Raw genomic sequence first — 25090 nt, forward strand, 5'->3', positions numbered from 1 at the left:
CCGTGAGAAAGCTACAGGGCTGGGAAAGGTCATGGCAGCTGAGCTCATTGCCGGGGCTTTCGGATGGGATCGTCTGGGCGATGGATGGGTGTGTCAGCCTGGGCTGGAAGGAAAGGGGAGGCGGGCTGTTGTGCTCACTGTCCCTGCCCCCCATGCAGCGTTTAGAAATGAGCCTGTAGGCTCCAGTCTTTGCCCTGGCTGTGCCCCATCCCGTAGCGACTCCCCAGTCCACTGCATGCCCAGGCTCTGAGTATGTTAGCCCCACCCTGGGCACCTGGGCAGGCACTGTGTGGTGCAGGAAAGTGAGGCAGATGGAGCCACAGCATTCTCTCAGTGCAGGCAAGTGCGGGGTCAGCGTGTCTGGGAAGGGAGTTGGGAATCTCAGGACTTTTGGCTAAATGGAGGAGGAGTTGGGGAGATGACACAGCTGCGAGCTCCTAGGTACAACGTGCAGAGGGACAGACTAGAAATAGAAAAATGAGCGCTGGGACAAAATAAGGGCCTAGTCTGACTCCCCCCGGAATGCTGTGGGAGGGCAGGGCGGGGTTGGGCCTACCCCACCAGGGAGCTGTCCTCTAGAGCAGTGTTTCCCAAATGGGGTTCTGCAGAACCCCTAAAGCTGCCAGGTGGTTTCCCAAAAAATACCAAACACACCGACAAAAATTTGTTGATCAAGTAAAAAAAAAAAGAAAACCACCGCAACTATGCTTAACACAGCCTCCCAGCACCGCTTGCAGCCCTGCCTCCCCAGCCACTCCCCCCGCTCCCGCCAGGCTTCCACACACAACCAGCTGAGCTGAGAGTTCCCAACGCTAATCACGGCCCCACCTCCCCAGACAATGCCCCCGCCCCCACCAGGCCTCTGCCGGGTGCCCAGCTGGAAAGCAGAAAATACTGGACATTGCACATGTCCAGTATTTTCTGAATTTTTTACTGGGCAGAGGATGCAAAATATGGACTATCTGGTTGAATACCGGACACCTGGCAACCTTAGGAACGCCGGGGTTCTGCAAAGTGAAAATAAGGGTTCCATGAGAAAATTCCATTACAATAACATTCTATGATTTTAAAAAATTAATATTTAAGCATTTATGAATTTTATTGAAAACAATTTTCATTTGTGTTTGCCACGATAAGTGTCCCTTTGTAATGCCAGCTTAGCCAGAGTGGGGACGATGATGTCACTACTCGGCGCTGCACGCGCAGCCCATTAGTAGTGCAATTGCCTGTTATATACCACCGTAAATCCCCGCACTCACTCTCAGGGAGCGTGGATCATGTGGGCGACTGAATACGAATATACTAGCACCGCGTCGGACAAAGTCGAAGCTTCAGCTGTCAAACCAGTTGTTTGTATGGGAGTGTGCAGGCAGTGCTCTCACAAATACTTTACTTCAGTATAGTCACGTGATTTCTTGTATTTAAAAATCCAACCGTGACAAATATAAATTGACTATGATAGATTAATCTACATATGATCTTGTTTAGCAATTGTTTATTATTATCCTTACTTATTTGTGGTCTACTTTTTCAGCTCCATATATAAGACTGTTATTAGGGGTTCCGCAAAATTCTTTCGAGTTTAAAAGGTTTCCGTGGCCAAATAAAATTGGGAATCACTGCTCTAGAGAAGGGGCAGAGGAGGGCATCAAAGATGATCCTGGCCTTGAAGGGTTTGGAGGAAAGGTCTGGGCAGCTGGAAGGGGACAGTGGTTTGAGATTCCACCTGGAGAGGAGATGATTCTGCAGGGAGGTTTGAGATTTGCACAGTTCCCAAAAGGATTGAGAAATAGAGAGAGAAAATAGAGAAAAATCTGTCCCCTAGGGGAGGGGACATGACCTGAACCTGAGCAGCCCCCCTCCCAAAAGGGAAATGAGCAGATTAAACCAGTTAGCAGGGAAGGTGTTTGGAATGGAGTGCATGAAAGCATGTGAGGCACCTCGATTTGCATCTTGGATAGGAGGGATTACATGACACAGTGGAAGGTGGGATTCTGGTAAATGTGAAGAGATGGGGATGAACAGGTGCCAGGTAGGGGCTAGAACTGAGGGACTCTCAGGACCAAAGAAAATGCCATGGAGACACAAGGCTTTTTTTTTTTTTTTTTAAATCCAGGTTCTATGGCTCCTGCTTTGCTGTCTTCATCAGCCCATGTGCAAATCTCTATATCTATGAGTCACGGGGCCAGGCATGCTCCAAGCCCCAGGATCACTATAGCCCACTGGCCAAGTCTCTAATCTCCCCCTATTATGGTTCAATATGGCCCAGCAGCTGAGACTCTGATTGCCCCTGTCGGGGTTCAATATGGTGTAGCGAGATGGGGGGTCTGGGCCCTCCCTCTCCACTGGACCCCAGCCGAGGGCCCTATCAGTGGCGGATGATTCCCACCACTAGCTCAGCGGGGGATCCTCCCTGAAAAGTGCCAAGCCCTCTGGGGCAGGCCCTACTCCCTGTCCTGGGCTACTTCCTATCCCGTCAGCGGTGGCTGGTCCAGCGGCTGGCGCAGCAGTGTCCGCTGGTGCGTTGGGGTTGGGGAGCACAGCAGCAGCTGGTGGAGCAGTGGTGGCTAGAGTAGCTGCAGGCCACGGTCGGTGTGGAGGCTGGTGTTGGCACAGTGGTTGTTCCTGAGGTCCCACAGGAGCACCTTCCCCTTCAAAGGTCAGCCCCAACTGAGCTGCTCCTCTGGCTTTTATACCAGCCCTGCAGTTGGAGCATGCCCAGCAGGGCCTTGGGGGAGGGGCCTTCTCTGCCCAGCAGGCCTGGTTAGCCTCCCCTTTGCCAGTGTAAGAAGCAGCTGCTGGTTGACTCTACATGTTGAGTCCCTTGCTAGGCAGGAGGAGACTTTGCATGCTCCCCCACACCGAAGCCAGTGAGGGCTTGAGGGTGAGGGGAGTGTATGAAGTCTCCTCCTGCACTGCCCCTTTCCTGCAAAGAACGTGCAGCGCTTCTAAACACTGAGCTCTCCTTTCAGGGCAGGGACAGGGAGGGAGGAGACTGTGCGTTTCACCCTGCCTCCAGACCCTGATTGGCATGAAGTCTCTCGCTCTCTGCCCTCTGGCAAGCAACGCTTAGAGTCAACTGCCAGGGTTGACTCTAAGCGCCGTGCGCTCCCCATCCCCAGGCCCTGATTGGCCTGGGGGCAGGGAAGCGGCAGTACCTCTGTGGGCTGGATCATCCCTTTTGGAGACCCTTTTGCCCACCTCTGTGATAGAGTATAAAGTTCTCCATGCTGTAAGGATGTCATACATTCCTTGTTCTCAGGTGTATATGTTTACATTTAGCCATATTAAAACACACATTGTTTGTTTGCACTTAGTTTACCAAGTGATCTAGATCACTCTGTATGGGTAACTTGTCCTCTTCACTAATTACCACTGCCCCAGTTTTTGTGTCATCTGCATACTTCATCCGTGATGATTCAATGTTTTCTCCAGGTTATTGATAAAGATGTTAAACAGCATAGGGCCAAGAACTGATCCTTGCAGGACTCGCCTGCAAACAGATTCACTTGATGAAAATTCCATTTACAGTTACATTTAGCCACCTATCAATTACCCAGTCGTAAATCCTTTTAATGTGTGCCATGTTCACTTTATACCATAATAGTTTTTTTAATTAAAAATGTTGTATGACATCAAGTCAAACACCTTATAGAAGCTAAATATATTATGTCAGCATTACCTTTATCAACCAAATTTGTAATGTCATCAAAAATGTATCCAATTATTTTGGCAAGGATCAATTTTCCATAAACCCGTGTTGATTTGCTTTAATTATATTACCCTCCTTAAGGGACTCTATTAATAAACAAACTTATCAGCTACTCCATTATCTTGCCTGGGATTGATATCAGTCTGACAGGTCTATAATTACTAAGGTCATCCTGTTTGCCCTTTTTAAAAATTGGCACATTTGCTTTCTTCCAGTCTTCTAGAACTTCCCCAGTGCTCCAAGACTTATTGAAAGTCAACACTAATGGCCCAGCAAAATGTGGATAGCAATTATCTGAACCAGCTGATTTAAAAATGTATAATTTTAATAGCTTCTATTTTAATGTCCTCCCAAGATGCAAGAGAAATGGAAAGAGTGTTAACATCACCATATGATGAGACTGCATCACCAGTTTTGCCCCGGTTATAGAACAGAAATATTTATTGAACACCTGTGCCTTTTCTGCATTATTACTGATAATTCTGCCATTTCCATCTAGCAATGAATCAATACCATTATCAGGCAATGAACCATCACCATTATCTTTTTGTTCCTAACATATTTTAAAAACTCCTCCTTATTGTCTTTAACTCTGCTGGTCATAGAGTTCTGCTTGTATCCTTTGGATTCCCTCATTGATCTACTATATATTTGAGAGAGTTTGTCTGTCTGTTTGTTTAAGAACTCCTCCTAAATGGTAACAGCTAGGACCACCAAATTCGGTATACAGCTGCTTCTTATCATAACTTAAAGCAAAGTAAGGATTTGGTTGCACCAGGAAAATGGGGTGTGCCTGGAATGGGATCATCATCATCATCATCATCCTTCACACCCACTGGCATATAGGGCAGCAACAAAGACTTCTGTCTGTCTCTGGCCAGCCTCTCAATAGTGCTCCAAGTGTAATTCACGCTCTTCATTTCTACTTCAGCAGTCTAGTGCCATGTTGTCTTGGGTTGTCCTTGTTTCTGCTTCCCTTCAGGGGTTCAGTGCACAGCAATCTTTATGATGGAGCTTCCATCTTTCCTGAGCACGTGCCCAATCCATCTCCAGATTTCTGCTTTCACTACTGGCAGTCATACAAGCCACTGAACCTCCCACCCCCCAGCGCTCATTAGGGAGGCGGGGTGGCTGAAGCCTCTCCCCCCCCCATCCTGATTCATACAGGAACACTGCTGTCTGTTCCACTTCATCAGGGAGTGAGGGGAAAGGGCGCAGTCTGTTGCATTCCTCACTCTGGCAGGGGAGCAGACAAACCTAGACCTGCCTACCCAGGGAACATGCACCCTTCTCTTAGCTGTGTCCCCTGAAGCTGCAGCATGCATGGAGGAGTGCTTCTCACCTGGCCCCAAGCTGCTGTGGTGAGAGATGGCTGAGATAGTCCTCTCTCCCCAGGGCAGCTTTCATATTGAACCCCTCATCTCCAGCCCCACCCTAGAACAATGATTTAAATGAAGCATATACATTTTCACTTTATTTTCTGAAACCCAAAAAATTAATGGAATTAAGGACCTGAGCAATGCCAGGTAAATCTTCTAGTTTTCTCGTAACTTCTAACTTTTACATCCATTGTCTTAAAGTACCCTTTCTTCCAGGTTGTTTTTAAAACTCACGCACCCTTTTTTCCTCAGTTGTGAGATTGTGGCTTTTGGGGCAGCTAGTAAAGTGTTCTTACACACGTCCCAATTATCATCCACGCTCTGAAGAAAGCAAAAAAGAAAAAGCCTCATGCTTCCTCTTAACAATTTGCAATAGTGTCCCTACCTGACACCAGCATGTAAGTGGCACCAGGCACCACCACCCACCAAGAAGCACTCTCCGCTAGGATCCATATGGCACCTGTATCCATCTCTAGCATCTGTGTGGATGGCAGTTATTCAGGACCCCAGATCCCGTGGTACATTTTGCATAAATGGGCAGATCTGCAGGGAAGTATATTTGCAACAGCAGTTCTGATCCTAAGCTTGACCTTCACACTTCAGGTTGATGGCAGCATGAAGCAGGCTGGAATGATTTAAAAGGACCTGCTCTGGCCTGTATTTGAAACAGGGTTGTTGGATTGCCACTTTCCTGGGACAGAAGGAAAGGTTGGATGCTTGAAGAGTAGAGAAATAACAAAGGGAGAGCACAGAGCAAGGCCCCTTTCCTTCCAAAGTCTTAATATCTACCCTATTGGTCAGCACTGGCTAACATCCTCAGAGTGTAACTGTAGGACACCCTTACAGCAGAACTTACAAACAACTATCAGATGGCCTTAAAAACTATAATTACTGCACCCCAACTGCATAGCCTCTGGAACCCCCAGTGATAATAGATTACAGCACCTCCTACAAGCTGTGGTCAATTTACTCCTAAGGCCCCATATGATTACTTCTGCTGCTGCTGAATCCTCCATGCCTTTTGAGAGCGATGGACCAACCCTGAATGCCAGTGGCTCCCGACATCCACTTTCTCCTAGGCTGAAGCACAAGTGCTTGTGTTATTTGGATGTACAGGCAGTCCCCAGGTTACGTACAAGATAGGGACTGTAGGTTTGTTCTTAAGTTGAATTTGTATGTAAGTCGGAACTGGTACATATTGTAGGGGAAACTCTAGCCAAACATTTCTCCAGAGCTCAGTTTTATTCTCCCACACCTCATTTCCCTCAGTCCTTTATTCTCAAGCTGAGGTGTCTGCTGAGAAAAGCCGCTCCGCGTCTCCCTGGTCTGTTGGGGGGGAGGCGCTAGCTTCGCAGTTCCCTGGTCTGCTGGGGGGAAGCAGCTAGTGTGGGGTTGCCTCACCCCGTTTGTAAGTAGGGATCCGATGTAAGTCGGATCCATGTAACCCGGGGACTGCCTGTACTACTCTCCCCTGGGAAAGCAGCAGTGAGGAGCAGGGTGTGGGTGACAGGGCAGCAGTTGCTGTGGGGGTTGGCTGTATTTTTAACTCAGCTGCCTGTTTGGGGTTTCAACAAGAACTTGTATTGAAACAGAACCCTGCACTGCTGCCAAATTGTGTTATTGTGCAGGACAGATGTTGTTATTGCAATCCCCTCCTTCAGCCCCCAGCGCTAACCGCCCTGCATGTGCTGGGAGCCAGCGCAGCCATGCCGACAGATGGGGTCATGGGGTTGAGCACTATCACTTACACCAGAGCATGTGCCTTGCCCCCCTCCCTCCCCCCCACCCCAAGGGAGAGTTTAAAGGGGCAGCTGGTGAGGAGGGGAATTTTGGTTGTTTCGCATTGCTGGGGACATTATTTCTGTTAGTGCCGGAGACAGGTCAGGTTGTCAGGGGGAGCTGGGCAGTGAAGGCTCCTCTTTGGGGAAAGATCCAGGGACGTTGCCCAAGCAATCCCAGAGAAGGAAGAATTCCAACCACTGTAAGAGCCACTTGATCTACATGAGTCCTCTAAGGTTGATTTCCATTTGGAATCTCAGTGCTGGAGCCCCAGAGCTCTGGGGTGCATCCCAGGACAGGTTTGATCCAAGGCAGGGGCACCTTTTGGCACCCTTGCTCCATAGGACACTCAAAAGAGGCAGACTAGGGCTGTTTGTTGGGGAGACAGGGTATTTCTCTGCCACCATAACATCACCCTGGCATAACTATGAAGAGGTGGTGTTTGGAGCTGGGTATTTTCATTGCTCTGAGAAGGGAGCTGAGTGCAAGCAGACTGTGAGCATGGGGGCAGGGGGAAGATGTGGACAGTCAAAATCAAGACTGTTGGCACTGAGCCATTAAAGAAGCCATTGCTGTGTATAAGATCAATTTTTGGATTTAATTCTTCCCTGGGTTACTCCACAGGCTGCGGTGGGCTACTCAAGGTAGCAAAGTGTTTGCTGGGGCAAGCTCCCAAATCTGACCATGGGGCACAGACTATGCCTCTTTGTAGAAAAGGGGATCTACTTTACTATGAGTATTTTTCTTGTCTTCCTAGATTTTTTCCCACATACAGGCCTTCTTGAGAGTGAGAGCTGCCCAAGGGGAAAACTGTTGCTGAGTTTGCGGTAAGGCTGATTGTCATATACAGAGTTCAGGGCAGAGCTACTGTTAATCGAGCTCCTCTTGCTGGTGGTGTGGGGTCAGATCCTTCAGCTTCTCTTTGGCAGGTGTTACTAGGTTGGGCCTTAGGTTGGACATTAGGAAAAAATTCCTAACTGTCGGGGTGGTTAAACACTGACCTAGGGGGATTGTGGAATCTCTATCATTGGAGATTTTTAAGAGCAGGTTAGACAAACACCTGTCAGGGATGATCTAGATCATGCTTGGTCCTGCCATGAGGGCACTAGACTGGACTTGATGACCTCTCGAGGTCCCTTCCAGTTCTATGATTTATAAATGTACAGGGTGCTTTACTAAGCTAGCATGTTCCCTATTCTTCATGAGAGATGATGAGACCTGCACTAGGCTGTACACTGCCTACATGAAGCTTTCAGTCACTGGTGACCACTTTTAAAAGTGATATAAGTAAGGATAGTCCAGGGGTTAGGGTACTTACTAGCTAGGAACTAAATGGTCCTAGGTTCAGTTCACACTGACTTCCTGTATGAGGCTATGTCTAGACTGCACTGCTATGTTGGGATACCGGAAGTATCCTGAAATAGCAATGCAGCATCCAAGGAACGCATCCATTGTTTCGGAAAAAATTTCGAAATAGCGGACTCGCTCTTTCACCATCTCTGTAAACCTCATTCAACAAGGAATAAGGGATGGCTTGAAAGATTACTTTATTTCGAAATTTGGTGCTGTGTAGATGCACGAAGTTTCAAAATAGCCTCTTTCGAAATTAAATAAAAAATATGCAATTTGCATACCACAAATTGTGTATCTTTTTTCGATTTTACAGTGCAGTCTAGACGTAGCCTGAGTGTGGGCCTTAGTCCTTCCATTTATAATGTGGGGAGGTAGCCCTGCCTCATAGGATGTTGTGAGGAACAAGACACTAAAGCTTGTGAAGTGCTCAAATACTGTGTTAGTAGGGGCCACAGAAATATATCAGATGGGTGGCCAAAGATCTATTCCTGGTAGGTAGCATTTGCTAGTCCCTTGGGGCAGATTTCCCTGTGCATTGTATTAGAAAATCTACTCCCAATTTTGCTACTATGCTGCATGCTGTGGCCATGGGGAAATTAATGGGGGGAAGCAAGAATAGAACTCTCCTCCTCTTGCTTTAAAGGCCCAGGCATCACTAGACCTAAAGGAGATTTTCCATGAGCAGTACGGGGCGTATGACTCACAGAACAGTTCAGAATCCCCCCCCCCCAGATCTCCCTCACACCGGCAAATAGGAATTTGCTGTCCTAGTGTATAACACAGGCAGCTGATCAGCAGATCCCCGTGACCCTTGCTAAGAGGTGACCCCGGCAGAGGTGAGGCTGAGCCCCCGAGGGGCAGGAGCCTGGCGGGGGCCAGGAGGCGGTGGAGGGGGCCCTGGCCGTGCAGAGCCGACGGGAGCGGGCAGGCTGGCCCTGCAGCGCCCCCTCCCCCGCGTGTTTCCCGTTGCCATGGCGCCCGAAGAAGTTTCCTTGCCGAGGGCCGCTCCGCCGCCCATGCCGGTGGAATCCAATTGCATCATCGCCTCCGGCGCTGGTTGCCTGGACAACTCCGGGCACATTCGGAGATGATGATCCCTCCCCCCTCCCCCGGCCGCGCGCTGCGCCAGGGGGCAGCAGAGAGCCGCGGGGCAGGGCGACGCGCGGGCCGCAGCTGGGATCCCAGCCCCGGCAGCTCGGCGGGCTGCTGTGCTGGGCAGCGCCCCGGCCCCCAGTCGCAGCCCCGGCGAGCGCGGCTGGAAGTGAGCGCGGGAGCCGCATGACCTCATGCTCAGGAATTGCCTGCCGGACGGGCTGGGCTTGCGCGGGGGAGAGGGAGCCGCGGGCCGGCCTGACTTTGGCGTGAGCCCCGCCGGCAGGATGCGGGCGCCCCGGGCTGCTGACCCCTCTGTGCGTTTGCCCCGCAGAGCCCGGCCCGGCGCCCTGAGCGCAGCATGCCCGCCCCGCTGCTCCTGTTGCCGCTGCTGCGCACCCTCCTCGCCCGCCTGCTGCTCCTGGCTCGCAAGCGCCTCCTGCCGCTGCTCCGGCGCCTAGGGGCCCGCTTGGGCTCCCGGGAGTCCCGCGAGGCGGTGCTCACCTGCCTAATCTGCATCCTCAACTTGCGCAAGAAGGCGGACGACTGAGACCTCGAACCGGACAGCGCCGTGCACCCAGCCAGGCGGAGAGAGCATACAGCCCAGCAGTCAGCCCCGGAGCGGGGGGGAAGTTGCTCAACACTCTGCAGGAGCCAGGCCCCCGCCTGAGAACAGACTCCCCTCTTCCCATCCCAGCTCTGCAGAGCTGCACCGTTTCCAGCCCTTCCCTGCGAGGATCATTTCCCTCATCTTCTGAAGATGGGACCCATTCCCCCGCTGGCCCCCCTTCTCCTCTCACTCCCTCTCCCGCCTGTTTGCTGACTCTGGAAGGGATCCCTCCCCCTGCTCTCCCCTCCCCCCCACTCCTCAAGAGACCTGGGATGGTGTTTTTGTGACTGGTGCCCTGTGGAACAATTGGAAACCCCACGTTTTGGGCCATTTCAAAGGAAGCTGGAAAGAGGCCTGGGAAGTGATCTGGCCCTGGGCCCTGGGGGACGGACTAGACGGCACCAACTGGGGCTTCTCCATCTCTGTTTCTGGAGGCGGAGTTCAGCTGAAATCCTGTGTCGTTTCCTTGCCCCGAGGCTGTGCAGGCTGCTGGCTGGATCCTTCTCTGCCTTCCCTCTCCTTTGGCAGCTACATGGGGAGTTTGGGGTTGTGATATCTCCTGAGGACTCCACAAGGCCCATGCTGGGGGAAGGATGTCCGGCAGCACAGTGAGGAAGGTCCAGCCCTTTACCATCAGCACCAAGCTCTCCCTGCCCAAGTGCACTGGGGACTTTCCTGCGGGTTCCTGCCCTGATGACACCACGGCTGCCCTGGATAACCGAGTCCTGTGCCAGAACCTCAATGAGCGTGTCCCCCTCTACTTGACCCAGGCTCAGTCCAGCCCAGTGCCCACTGAAGGTGGGTTCCGGAGCACCAGCTCAACTGAGGAGGGCATCACCGAGGAGGACCAGCTCAACCGCAACTCGCTAGCCCGCTCTATTAAGAAGATTACACTATCCAATTGGCAAGGGGAGGCTGGCCCAGGTGAGGAGGGGGTCCCAGGGAGTCCTGGACACACCAGCTGTGAGAGGAATCACAACAACAACAACAGCAGACCGGGGAAGGCTCATTTCAAGGTAAGAACTCTGTACCTGTGTCTGTACCCTGCAGAAACATGGTCTTTTTCTGTGCTGTGCTGCTCTGCATTCTGCCTCTTGTTACACCAGGGCTAGATTTGCCCCCTTAAGCCCCCAACCATCTCTGTTCTCAGCTGTGGGAGTCTGTCTCCATGTCTTCTGCCCTCTTTCCTTCCCAGTGAGAGGAGAGAGCAGAGGGCATGTGGAGGGGGACAAGCATGGGATTGGGGAAGAATGTCCCTTCTTATGAAGGGCCACTGGGAGCTCACTGGCTTCTCTATTTGTCCTGTTATTGAAGACTGGCCTTCTGGGAGCACTGACCACATGAGCTGTAAAGGCAACATCACTGCTCCCCCTCCCCCACAGAAGAAACCCTTTCTGAGGGGAGTTTGGAGAGAAATAAATGAGCATTCCTGAGCTTGGGAGAATCTGAATCCAGGGTTTGTTCCTCTGAAGCATTGTGCTAACTGCTACAACACTCCCGGGGGGCAGGGGGTGTCTCTCAACCATTTGTAAAGAGAGGGCAGCATCATTATCCCCCATTTTACAGAACGGGAAGTTGGGGCTCAAGGTTTCATCTAGGAACACACAGCATGTCAAAGCTAGGAACAGAATCCAGGAGTCGTGGGAGCCAGTCACCAGTGCTTTCACCACTCAGACACACTCTTCTTTTAATCACATGGTGCCTGAGCTCAGAAGATTACACCCTCCCCCAGGTGGAATAATGCAGTTGGGGGAAAACCAAGCAGAAACTCCCCAAGATTTAACCCCAACCCAAAACAGCTGCTTTCACAGTGGGGCAGGACTGAGAAGAGCAGATCCCAAATCTTTGAGCTTTAGCACCCCTATTCGTAAAGGCCACAGCATTATGTGAGCCTCTGATGTGCTCAGCACACAGGCAGAGAATTGCCCCATCAGCTTTCACTGAGCAGCCCCCTGCCCTAGCAATGAATGAGGGATTCTCACAGATCCTTTGCCTCCTCTTGTCTGAGAGGGGAGGGGGGATGTGTGATAATTGCTTTCCTTTTTCTGTTACCTGGGACTGGGAGATTGAAATGAGTGAGTCAGCCCCCATTGAGGGGGACTGGAAGGGAGGGGACACCTGTAAACTAGGGCTTTATCAGAGTGGGAATGATAGAGAGCTGACAGGGAGTGGGGACATGTTAGCAGGAGTACTGTGTGCTGGAGCAAAGCTGTGTTGGAAGAGAAGGAACTATGATATCCACACAGGGTGATAGTGGGGCTGGAAGAGAGCGAGAGCAACATATTACTGCACTCTTTCCTGCCCTGCACCCCTCCTCCTCCTGCTATCCCAGCCCTGGGCTCCCCACACACAGCTCTGCAGATGCTCCTCACTCCTGCCCCTCAGGGCCTCTCCCCACTGTCCTGTTTTGAACTTCTGACTCATCGCTCCCTCAATGCCCTTTGATCCTGAATTGCAGCCCCTCAAGCCCCTCCCTTCATCTCTCTGCTGTTCCAGCCTCATGAGTAGCGACCGATATGCCAAATTAAGGTTGTGGTTTGTGATGTAGAGAAGCATCTCTTGGAGAGTCAACTGAGACCACTAAGCTCATTTCACTTATGAGTGAAATAGGGATTGATGTCCAGGTTCTCAGTAGTGACCTGCTAACATGTTACCTCACTACACTCATTAGACCCTAAGGAACAAGTCCTCTAAGATGACGATGAATCCTCAGTCAAGAATGTGTGCGCATGCGCTCATGTCTTCCTGGCATTGAGCCCTATGGGATCTGTGCTTGTTCCTCCTTTGGGTGGCTCTGGTTTACATGGTTGTGGCTGGCAGTGAAAGACACCAGCCTCTCATTTGCAGCCTCCAGTCGCCAAAGCAAGGCGAGGCTTAACTTATTTCTTCGTTTCCCATGCTCTCCAGAGCAAGTCACTGCTGTCTGCTGGAGGGGCCGGGCCGCGCCGCCTCTGCAGCCCTAGCGCAGCAGCTTGGCAGGAAGGATGAGGTCATCTTATGCTGACAGCCCTGTTTTCCTCGAGCTGGTGGATTCTGAGGCACAGTGTGTATAAAGTGCTGGTGTCACCTGCAGGCTTATTGCTCATGGCTGGGCGCTGGGTGGGGAAAGGCTGACCAGATCACATTGGGCATGGGGTCAAGACTTCCCAGAGGTGGTTCCCAGGACATTACCTGGCACAGCAGCAGCCGTTCAGTGTCTCTAACCCCTTGTTGTTCCACAAACAGGAAAGACACAGAGGTGCATATATATCCGTCACTTCTGGGGGTTTAGAGTCAGACCTGTAGGCACTGGTTGGGCAGAGAGGGCCCTGTTCTCCCTGAGATCTGCCCATCCTGCAGCAGCTAGGATGGTCCTGCGTGGGACCCTTTGGCTCAGTTAGATTTTTGTGTGCCTCTGATCATCCATTGCTGCCTCATGTCCCCTTTCCTGTTCAGGTGGTTCACCTCCTGCAGTGAAAATGAGACAGATAGAGCTGTTGCAGGGCTACTTGACTCCGTTATAGGAATCTGCTAGCAGCAGAATGGGTTGAGCATGTTGCATAGATGCCAGGTCTCCCAGGGTGTTAGCTACAGAGATTCCTGGGGTGCTGCCACTTGACACTTAAAGCAAAAAGCTAGACCCCTGCAGATAACATCCAGTATATTTTTGAAGCCATCTGCATCCATGAACATGGATATCTGCGGGCCATGTTTGTGGAGCGTGTAGATTTTGTATCTGCACAGGGCTTTACATATAGACATCCTGTCAGGGCCGGTTATGTCCAGATGTTTCCAGACCCAGAGAGTGCCAAACTAGAGAGGTTCAACCTGTATAATTAAATTTAACATACTTGTGGCAGGAAAAACACCACAACAGCCCAACACTGTGGCATTTAATTTCAGAAAACAGAACTAAACAAAAATGAGCAGGCTAGTTAAACAGAAATTAAAAGGCACAGTGCCAAAAGTGAAATACTTGCAAATTGCATGGAAACTTTTCAGAGACACCATAATAGAGGTTCAATTTAAATGTATATCTAAATTAAAAAACATAGAGGATCAAAAAAGTGCCACCGTGGCTTAAAGACCAAGTAAAAGAAGCAGTGAAAGGTAAAAAGGCATCATTTTAAAAAGTGGAAGTTAAATCCCAGTGAGGAAAATAGAAAGGAGCATAAATTCTGTCACACAAAGTGTAAAAATGTAATTAGGCAGGTCAGAAAGGAATTTGAAGAACAGCTAGACAAAGCTCAAAAAGTAATAACAATTTTTTGTAAGAACCTCAGAAGCAGAAAGCGTGCCAAACAACCAGTGAGGCCACTGGATGATTGAGATGCTAAAGGCACACTCAAGGACAATAAGGTCATTGCAGAGACACTAAATAGATTCTTTGCATTGGTCTGAGGACGTGAGGGAGATTCCTACACCTGAGCTATTAGTTTTAGTTGACAAATCTGAGGAACTATCTCGGATTGAGGTATCCTTAGAGGAGGTTTTGGAACTAATTAAGAAGTAACAAATGACCAAGACCTGCTGACATTCATCCAAGACTTCTGAAGGAACTCAAATGTGAAATTGCGGACCCCTACCAACTGTGGTTTGTAACCTATCCTTTAAATCATCTTCTGTATCAAATGACTAGGTGATAACTAGTGTGATGGCAGTTTTTAATTTGTACCAATTATAGGCAGGTAAGTCTGACTTCAGTACCAGGCAAATTGGTTGAAACTATAGTAAAGAAAAGAATTTTTGAACACATAGCCGAGCATAATTTGTTGGGGAAAATTCAACATTGCTTTTTGTAAAGGGAAATCATGCTTTATCAATCTACTAGCATTCTTTAAGAGGGACAAAAAGCATGTGGACAAGGGGGATCTGGTGGATATAGTGTACTTAGATTTCCAGAAAGCCTTTGACAAGATCCCTCACAAAAGGCTCTTGAGCAGAGTTGGACAAGATGCAGCCTGGGGGCTGGATCTGGCCCACCTAACACTTTGATCCGGCTTTCTATTTATGTCCTGTTGCCAGCACCACTGAATTTCCAGGCAGTGACTCAGGCAGCAAGATCTTATTTAAATGGCTCCCGGTCACAACACTACCCCAGCTGGGGCCGGAGCTGCCTGCGAGCTCTTTGCTGTGTTTTTAGTTCAAAGCCTCTGGCCTGAGATGACTCCAGGAGGAGGCAAGTCCCCAGCCCCACCCTTTCCATCCCAGACCCCGCCCCTTCTGGTAGTGGAGCCAGCCCATGACCACATATCAAACATGGTCCCCCTACAAGCAGTTGAGCAAAGTAAGCTGTCATGGGATCAGAGGGAAGGGTCTCTCATGGATTGATAACTGTTTGAAAGATAGGACACAAAGGATAGGAATAAATGGTCAGTTTTTGGAATGGAGAGAGGTGAAAAGTGGTGTCACCCAGAGGTATGTACTGGCACCATTTCTGTTCAATATATTCATAAATGATCTGGAGAAAGGGGTAAAAAGTGAGGTGGCAAAATTTATAGATGTTACAAAACTGCTCAAGATAGTTAAGTCAAAAGTAGGGATGTCAAGCAATTAAAAAATGTAATCACGATTAATCGCTCGATTAAAAAATTTAATCACAATTAATAGCATGATTAAGGGCGTGCACTGCCCCTTTGAAATGCTGCGGCAATGTTTCAAAGGGGCAGCGCTGCAGAAGCCCGGGATCAGTGGGAGTCCTCAACTGACCCCAGGCTCAGTGCAGCTGCCCCTTTGAAACGCAGTGGTGGCTTTTCAAAGGGGCAGCACCGCGGGAGCCTGGGATCAGCTGGAGTCCCCAGCTGACCCCAGCTCAGTGCAGTGCTGCCCCTTGGAAAGGCCGCCCTGATGCCAGACCAGCGCTTCAAAGGGGCAGCGCAACGTGGAGCCGGGGATCACTGGGCACACCAGCTGATACCCGGCTCCTAATGCGCTGCCCCTTTGAAGCACTGGAGCAGCACTTCAAAGGGGCAGGACGGCATTAACACCTGCAATTAACGTGTTAAAAATATTACTGCATTAATTCTTCCCAGCGTTAATCGCAGGCATTAACGTACATCAATTGACAGCCCTAGTTCAAAGCAGAGCTTTAAAAAGATCTCACAAAACTTAGTGATTGGGCAACAAAATGGCAGATGAATTCGAACATTGATAAATGCAAAGTAATGCATATTGGAAAACATAATCCCAGATACATGTATAAAATGATGGGGACTAAATTAGCTGTTACCACTAAAAAGAGGGATCTTGGAGTCCTTGTGGACAGTTCTCTGAAAAAATCCATTCAGTGTGCAGCAGCGGTCAAAAAAGCAAACAGAATGTTAGGAATATTTAATAAAGGGATAAAGAATAAGACAGAGAATATCTTATTGCCTCTATATAAATCTTGGTACTCCCACATTTTTAATACTTCATGCAGATGTGGTCACCTCATCTCAAAAAAATATATTGGCATTGGAAAATGTTCAGAAAAGGGCAACAAAACCTATTAGGGGTATGGAACGGCTGCCTATATAGAGAGATTAAAAAGACTGGGACTTTTCAGGCTAGAAAGACACAACTAAGGGGGATATGATAGAGCTCTATAGAATCATGACAGATGTGGAAAAAGTGAATAAAGAAGAGTCATTTACCCCTTTCCGTAACACAAAAACTAGGGGGTCACCAAATTAAATTAGTAGTAGCAGGTTTTAAGCAAACTAAAGGAAGTGTTTCTTTGCACAACACACAGACAACTTATGGAACTCCTTCCCAGAGGATGTTATGAAGTCCAATACTATAACAAGGTTCAAAAAGAGCTAGATAAATTCATGAAGGATAGGTCCATCAATGGCTGTTAACCACAATGGGTAGGAATGGTGTCCCCAGCCTTAGTTTGCCAGGAACTGGGAATAGGCAACAGGCGATGGATCACTTGATAATTACCTGTTCTCTTCATTCTCTTGGGGACACTTGGAGTTGGCCACTGTTGGAAGTTTGGATATCAGGATAAATGGACTTTTGATCTGACCCAATATGGCTGTTCTTATGTTCTTGTGTTTTTTACCTCTAGGTCTTTCTCAGAAAGGAAGTGGATGTGAAGGAAGAAAAACAGGAGGCCAGGAGCCCCCACGCTGGTGATTTCTGCTCTCCAGTGGACCAGGGCTCCCCGTTCCATATGGTACAACCCTGGTTCTTTTGATTTATAAAGGACTGTGTGGGTGTGGTCCTGGGGAGGGATATTCTGGGTTGGTTTGGTGTAGGGATGTAATAGTGTAGTCAATTAACCGATAAGCAAATGCTTATAGGTTAATGTTAGGGCTGTCAATTGATGTGCATTAATGCCTGCAATTAACACATGAAAGGATTACTGCGTTAATTTTTTTAACACGTTAATCGCAGGCGTTAATGCTGTGCTGCCCCTTTGAAGCATCGCTCCAGGACTTCAAAGGGGCAACGCATTAGGAGCTGGGGATCAGCTGGAGTCCCCAGCTGACCCCAGGCTCCGTGCAGTGCATTAGGAGCCAGGGAGCAGCAGGAATGGCCAGCTGATCCCCGGCTCCGCGGTACACTGCCCCTTTAAAGGGACAGAGCAATGTGGAATCAGGGATCAGCTGGACACTCCATCTGACCTTTGGCTCCTAATGCACTGCCCCTTTGAGGTGCTGGGGCAGCGATTCAAAGGGGCAGTGCTGCACGGAGCCCAGGGTCAGCTGGGGACTCCAGCTGACCCCAGGCTTCCACAGCGCTGCCCCTTGGAAACACCAAGGTGGCGTTTCCAAGGGGCAGCTGCACTGAGCCGGGGTCAGCTGAGGACTCCAGCTGAGCCCGGGCTTCCGCAGCGTTTCAAAGGGGCGTTCACGCGATTAATCACAAAAAATGTTTTTAATCGCTTGACAGCCCTAGTTAATACTATAGAGTACACGCATTCCCCCTCCTCCCCTTGACAGTAAATTTTTTAGCATGCTGGCTGGCAGCCTGGCTCAGTCATGGCTTGTGCTGGGTCCAGGGCCTAGGCTCTCTGCAGCTCTGCATTTAAAATGTATTAGGAGCCAAGCAGGCGGGCAGCCCGGCTGAGTTCCGGCTCGTGGTGGAACTGTATCCGAGGCAGCAGCGTGGTGTGCCAGGCAGCCAACCCGCGAGGGGAGCTGTTTTTTAAACTGGCTCCCCTCACAGACCAGCTTCCGCCTGGTACCCCGCGCTGCTGCCTCTGTATCACAGACAGCAGTGAGGAGTGGCAGGGGGCTCTTTGGGAGTGGGGCTGGAGTGCACTGTCTGCTGGCCCCGCCCCCGGGGACTATAGAATTGTTGAGTAACCAATAAGAATTCAGGAGGTATCTCGACTATTCACTTAACCAATAATTAACATCCCTAGTTTGGTGCTGCAAGAATGTGGCCTGCGAGGGCCCTTTCCTGAGCGCAAAGATAGCTGGGAAAAGTGAGCTCCCTCCTACTCCAGGTGTGATGAAAAGCCAGTGAAACAGGAGGTAATGGAGCCTCTCATTTAGAATCCTTGTGGCAAATGCGCTCCATGCCAGTTGTGGGGCTTCAGTTTGAGCGAGCTTGTGATGTCTATGGAGAAGACCCCGTTGCTGAGCAGCCCTGCGCACAAGTGTTGGTGCTGCTTATTTGACCCAGGCTGGGTTAAGGCACCATGGGTCTATGCCCAGGGCCCAGGCTTATGGGGTCACATGATGGTGCCAAACTCTGTTTCCAGGGTTGTTTCTCTGGTCCTTGAGGTTGCATAGAAAAGCTGGCGAAACGTGGCCCAAGTGTAGTGAGCGCAGTGTGGTCTGCCGACAGAGAGCCTGGCATGAGTGCCCCAAGGGGGTACGCGGCCTGACCTATCTCGGGTAACACTGCTGCTCCAAGTGCCCCACTGATACCATCCCAGCAGAGGACTCTGTGTGTTGCGAGACCCTCACGGCTAGGGCGGTGTCAAACCTCCCCACCGAGTCCTCAGCTTCAGTGGTTGAGGGCTGAATCCTCCCTTCCCAGAGACAGAGCCCAGCCCAGCCTGATGACCGGGAGCAGTGACACAGTGCAGAGCCATGCCCATGTCATGGTGATGGGTGTGTCTAGGGCCCTCGATTGCCTTAGTCTAGCCCTGCTGCCAGGGCAGGTTTGGTAAGAGGGCTGATGTGGGTTACAGGTTTGTTGAAGGTGGCAGTGAGCAAAGAGCCTGCTGGCTCAGTTCGGTGCTGTATGGGGGAGGGATTTGTCCATCCAGTTCAGATCAATACTCATTTCCCAGCTGATTTATTCTTTACCCTGGGTCCTCCCATTGCTGGAGCTCTGAGCTTCAGCTTCTTGTGGACGGATCAGCTGCCATCTCATTGCTGCCTTCTCGCGCCACGCACCCCTTGGCCACAGCATGTGGACTGTCGTCAGGATGTCCGGTTCCCCATTCAAACAGAATTCCAGCCCCCAGAGGCTTCGTGGAGACAGAATTGGTCACCCCCATGGTCAGGCACAGAGAGAGGCAGGAGAGCCCCTTGGCATTGGTCATAGAGCAATAAGGCCAAGGGACCGGAGACACAGAAGTCTAGCCAGAGAACTTCAGCCAGTGTGCCCCACAGGCTGTGTGGCAGCTGCTGTGTTCTAGGGGAGCTGTGTCCTGGTATGGCCCCGCCCCATGGCAGGGCGGGGGGAAGTCCTTTACATGATCCCATCTCCAGATTGTTCTTGCCTTCTGCAGCTGGGCTGCTCAGGGGGCCTGGGTCAGCAAACAGCCCTGCTGGGGGTGGGGGAAATCATCCTGCAAGATTACAACTCTACTGACAAGCTGCGTTACTCACCACCCACAGCGTGGCCTAGTTCCACCTCTCCCCACTCCATGCCAAGTGCTGCGCCTTGATCTGTCCCCTCCCAGCTTGATCTGCTAGCCAGGCCCTACCTTCCCTTCTCAGGGGCATGCACACAACCTTCACTATTAAAGCTATGGCGTATCGCCCACTACTGCCGATCCCTGTCCTTGTGGCTGGACTGTATGCTCCATGGGGCCGTGTCCACAACTGGTGCCATACCAGGCTTCTCTGCCTGCTCCGTCTCCCAGGAGAGGCTGGCACTGAGCTTCCTCCATGCAGCAGGACATGAGATCCTCACAACCCCAGCCCTCTGCAAGGGTTTGTGCAGCTGGACTTCGGGCTGAGCTTGGAGGAAGGCCAATCCCGTCGCTGGCTGACCTTCTCTGTCGCCCCCGTCAGAGCTGGAGCCCGGACAGAACATTCCGTCAGCGCTGACCACGGGAGCCAAACCCCAGAGGAAATGCAGAGCTTCTCCCCCTTGACGAGTTACTTAAAATAAGAGTCTCCAGATGCCCCTGGAGGAGCTGTGGGCTTAGCTCACTGGGAAGGAAGCAGTGCCCTGTGGGAAGAGCGGGAGACAGACAGGAGAATCACCCTTTTGTTTCAGCTGCTCTCTCACTTCTGAGCTCTGCTCATCATTAAAGAGTACTGGATGTGCAGGCGAGGAAAACGCTGTCCCCAAGGCCCTCAGAGTCTGGTGGGGGCGGGCATGGGGGTGGGGTCAGGGCACTGCAGCCCCCTCCCCAGGAAGACAGAGCCCCTCACTCTTGACATGCAGCCGGTGAGCTGAAACCACAACATTAATTGGGCACACTGCAAAGTAGTTCACATATGTGGAGAGAGATCCTTGGGGGCAGGGGTGATCCCCGCTCCCACTGGGCCCAGGCTAGAGGGCATTAGGCTCCTGAGCCACTCCACTCCATTTTTTGGCTGAGTGCAATTGGCACAAAGCTGATGGCTTCCTGTGCTCGCAGAGGGGAGACTTCCAAGATATCCCAGCATGCTTTGATGTTGCGCTTGAGGGCTGGGGGAGGGTGGCAAGATTGAGGAGAAGGCAGCTGTGGGGGGGGGGGGAGGAGTGAGGTAAGGAGAGAGCAACAGATGACTGAGTTTCTCACAGAAATATGCATTTTCACTAAAATCCACTACTTACCACAGGGGACTGAAGAGCAGCACGTGTTCTGAAATGGGGGGGGGGAGCACACTGGGAATTACAGGCCAGCATGCTTTATTGGCATTGCATGTGATAAACTAATTGAAAGGATGATTAAAAGTAGGAATTATAAGCCACCTGGCTAATCATGGAGGCTAACCAGCGTGGCTCCGGCCGGGGAGAATCTCTTCTGTCGGAACTCTGTGAACAATAAAACAGGGTAATGGCAAAGTGTTTGACCTAATTTATTCGGACTTCCATAAAGCCTTTGATGAAGTCTGGCACAAGAGTCTAGTAAGAGAACTATGTAGCCATGGGGTGAGAGGCAAAATACCATCATAGATCACAGACTGGCAGAGACAGAAAACAGAGTTGGAATAACTGGTTAATTTCCAGCATGGCAAAGGTTAGCAGCGAGGTGAGCCAAGGCTCCAGGCTGAGACCAGCGCTGCTTGACAGATGTATTAATCTGGAAAAGGCAGGGAGTCGCGAAGTGGGAACATTTACAGCTAGCTCAAAATTACTTAAGTTAGTCGAGCCCTGAGAAGAGTGTGCAGAACTTCAGAGGGATCTAACCAAGCTAGGTGAATGGGCAATTTGATGGCAGATGTGTCCGTGGTGATGAATATGAGGTAAGGTACTGTGGAGGGAATCGACTGAATCACTCATACACCTTACAGGGCATAGGTGCTAGAACTAGGAAGCTGGGGGTGCTGTGACAACCCCTGTCTTGAAGTGATTTCCATCAAACACAGGATTTACGGTTCAGTTTGATGGCTCTCAGCACTCTGCCTAGTCCCAGCGCCTCGGTTACAGGGCTCTATATTAACTGTGTCAGTTCAGGAAGAAGACCCGAGCATCGTTGTGGACAGCTCAATAAAAACCTCTTGGGAGTTGCTGCCCAAGAAGGGAACCAAATGTTCAGGAGCATGAGCAATGAGAGGAAGAATAATACAGAAAATATTATAATGGCATGTGCAAGTCTGTACTACGTCCATTCTGATCATCCACCTCACAAAGGAACTAGTCAAAATAGAGAGGATTTGGAGACAGGCCATAAGGATTTGGAGACAGGCCATAAGATTGATTAGAGACCTGGAAAACCCTCAGAGGGAAAAGAGATTGAAAAGATTGGCATTGTTTATTTTAGAGAGGAGATAAGCAAGATGGGATGTGAGGGAAGAGTGCAAGCTAATGAAGTGCAGAGAAAGTAGATCAGGTCATTCAGCTCATAACATCTGACCAGGGAGTATCTGGTGCATTTGAAAGGTGAGAGTATATTTGAAACTACCCCAAGGAAACACTTCTTCATGCAATGCACAATTGGGCCATGGAGCTCATTGCCACTAGATACCAAAAAGCCAAAAACTTAGCAGGATTCAACCAAGACTGGAGATTTATCTGGAGAACGAGAATGTTCAGAGATACAACAATAAGGATTTTTGAGAGAGGGAACGTTCTGGAAGGGTTATGAACTCTTCTGCTTCTAGAGAGAAGCCAACCTCTAACTGCTGGATATTGGAAGGAGACTTTTCATGGAAACAGGTTCTCTTACAACTGACTACTGTAGGGTTTCTTTCACTCTCCTCTGAAGCATGTGATGTTGGCTGCTGTCAAGGACCCTATCTGGAGGTAGCTCTGGGCTGATCCAGGAATGCAATTCCTGTGTGTATAAGGGAGAGGAAATGTACGGAACCAAGAAGAAGCCGATGGAGAGGGTTGCATTTTACGTGGTTTATCTATTTAGATTGCAAATTCTTGCCGGTTGTCCCTAGGACTATCCAAGTGCGGAGACCCGTGCATGTGTGTGTGTGAAACCATGCAAAATTCTGTGCACAACAAGCGACTTCCATCTCCGAAAAACACCAGACCAGAAACTCAGCTGGTGCAAACCATTGAAGTCAGTGGGCCAGATCCTTGGGTGGACTGGCTTGGCGCAGCCACATTGAAGCCAATCCTTAGTATTGAATGCCTGCAACACTCAGACCAATCGAGCTGCTACCCCCTTGCGTGTGGATGTGTGGGGGGCGGCTCAGGTTTCCATCCCCAAGTAAGGGCACTAAATCTTTTCTCTCCATGACTCCCTTAGGTTTCAGGGTGCCATGCAGCAGCTGTCTGGAAGGAAAGTGTCAAGAACAAGGAGCCAAATGGAGTGTCTGGGCTGAAAACTGGCATCCAAAACAGTGCAGGGCAGGCAAACCTCCCTGCCCAGAGTCCTCTGATAGTCCAGTTCAACCGAGAGATAATGCAGGTAGAGTCTGGGATATCCTCTTCTGGGGATCCCGGGAGGAAGGTCTGGGAGCAGTTGCCTGGGATGTTGATCCACACGATGTGCCTCTCCATTGCAGGGTGCTGGGAGTGGGCCTGGGGGTGGGGGGGCGGTGATGGTAGGAGACAGTCCCTTCCTTCCAGCTCCAGTGGAGTGGAGCAGGGATGTGTCCATGGCCGGAAGCCTTTCATCTGAGAAGCAGGCACATCGGGGAGTGAATGCTCAGCCCATTGTTGTGGCATAACGTCATATTTGGCAGCCTTTCTCCAGACCGTCTGCCCCAGGGAGCGTGGGTCAGTCCTCACAGGGACCCAGCTTCCTCCCGCCTCCCCCTGCAACAGAGGCGGCACAGGAAAAGGGGTCACAAAGAAGGGGTGTCTCTGCTCTGCAGGGGCATGAGGGCCGCGGGGGAGGGAATGAAAGGAGAACAGGCTCCTCGTGTGATGGGTAGAGAGACAGCCTGTGAGGCCTGCCTGCCTGGCTGTGTCCTCTCCGCTCAGCCTGCAAAGGGCTTTGGCAGCCCAGCAATGGAGATGCCGTCCGGCCAGACTGCGGGGCTCTGCAAGGCAGCGGCCTAGGGATCCGCCCAGAAGTTTCAAGCTTTAACACTTCAGGATCCTTCTCCCAGGGGCTGTGCCCGGAGCCCATGCCAGGGACCCGCAAACCAGCCTCATTCTGCAAATCAGAAGCTCCTGTGCCACATCAGCCCCATGGACCCAGGCCAGTGTCCCCTCCTGCCTCCTCCCCCAGCTCACATCACTGGGCCCATCTCTCTGCCAGGCCAGGGCAGACCAATGGCCCCATGTGTCCCTCTCTGGGATGGGCCCCTTTACCCTGCCATCCCACCAACTCCTGCAAGTGGTTGTTTCCTCCAGGAAGGAGGCAGTGGGACTCCCAGATCATAGCACCTCCCTGTGTTCCAGGCCGAGAGCTGGGTGCGAGGGAAGCTGCGGGACCTGAAGGACAGTGGCTGTATCCAGGACTGGGAATGGGTGACACAGACCCTGCAAAGAGACATGAAGGATTTTGAGAACAAGCTGATCAAACTGAACCAGGTATGGTGGGGACTCCGGGACAGACCCACTCCTAGTCCAGCCTCCTCCCCAGCAATTCCCTGGGCTTGTGCTGTTCTCGCCTGCCCCCAGGCAATGCCTGGCTGTCCCTTTGTGCTGCTCCATGCCTGGGAAGTTCTCCAGCGGGCCAGTGGATTGAGGGCTTAGGTTCTCTGAGCTGCTTCACTTCCTTGCCTCTCCCCAGATGGGTGAGCAGCTCATGGGCCGGCCCAGCCCCAGCGTGGAGACAGTCAGGAGGCAGCTGCTGTCCCTGAGGGAGCAGTGGCAGTTGCTGAAGCAGACAGCCGCGAATCAGAGCAAAGCGCTGAGTGGGCTGCGCAACCTGCAGGAATTCAACAGGCGAGCAGAGCGGCTGGAGGCTTGGATCCGGCAGAAGGTAGGCGGAGTGGGAGAGGGACCATCAGCTGGATGGGACCTTTTCAGCCTTCTCCCCACTGTGTTAGGGATATACCCCCACCTGGGGGCTTGGAGACCGCCCAGGAGCAATCCCAATGCTGCCCAGCTGCTTAGCAGAGTGTCCACAGCTAGGCTTGTGTTTCTATTGGTGGTGCACATGCATGGTGTAACATGTCTCGATGCACATAAAATTTATCCTGCACATGGATGGAAAAGATAAAAGGGAACACTGCCCCCCACCCCTCTGCAGTGTCCTGGGGCCCTGCCCCTGCAGGGGGGTCTTTTGAGCACACACACCACTTGGAAAAGGCAGGGCAGCAGCCTAGGGGCCCAGGATGGGATTATAGGGTGGGAGATGTTAGGGCCCTGGCCCCACAGGGAACATAGCGCTGGATTACAGATGGCATCTTCACACTCTCAGCCTGTGGGCACAGTGCATTTGCCATGGCAGCCAGGAGCCGGCTGCCTGTGCGATGTAGAGGGCAGTCGAGATCACCCCTGTACAGGCAT

At 51.0% G+C, this 25090-nt stretch overlaps 1 protein-coding gene across 5 annotated transcripts in view; it reads left to right on the top strand.

Annotated features, from left to right (window-relative positions):
* The first annotated feature begins 6913 nt into the window (after nt 1-6913).
* The window catches only part of LOC102448657 (uncharacterized), a 52613-nt gene continuing 34436 nt past the window's right edge, over nt 6914-25090 (top strand). For 4 of the 5 annotated variants that reach the window (XM_089777398.1, XM_075925031.2, XM_075925032.2 and 1 more), the window contains exons 1-7: nt 6914-7072; nt 7628-7697; nt 9650-10941; nt 16956-17063; nt 22932-23093; nt 24035-24166; nt 24369-24560. In XM_089777398.1, the coding sequence (XP_089633524.1) occupies nt 10519-10941; nt 16956-17063; nt 22932-23093; nt 24035-24166; nt 24369-24560 (1017 nt within the window). In that variant the 5' untranslated portion in view covers nt 6914-7072; nt 7628-7697; nt 9650-10518. Of the gene's footprint in view, nt 7073-7627; nt 7698-9204; nt 10942-16955; nt 17064-22931; nt 23094-24034; nt 24167-24368; nt 24561-25090 lie in introns of those variants that run through there. The other variant, XM_006126516.5, reaches the window with a different exon arrangement.

The sequence above is a fragment of the Pelodiscus sinensis genome, chromosome 3, assembly GCF_052426305.1.
Source record: "Pelodiscus sinensis isolate ZL-2025 chromosome 3, ASM5242630v1, whole genome shotgun sequence".
NCBI lineage: Eukaryota > Metazoa > Chordata > Testudines > Trionychidae > Pelodiscus > Pelodiscus sinensis.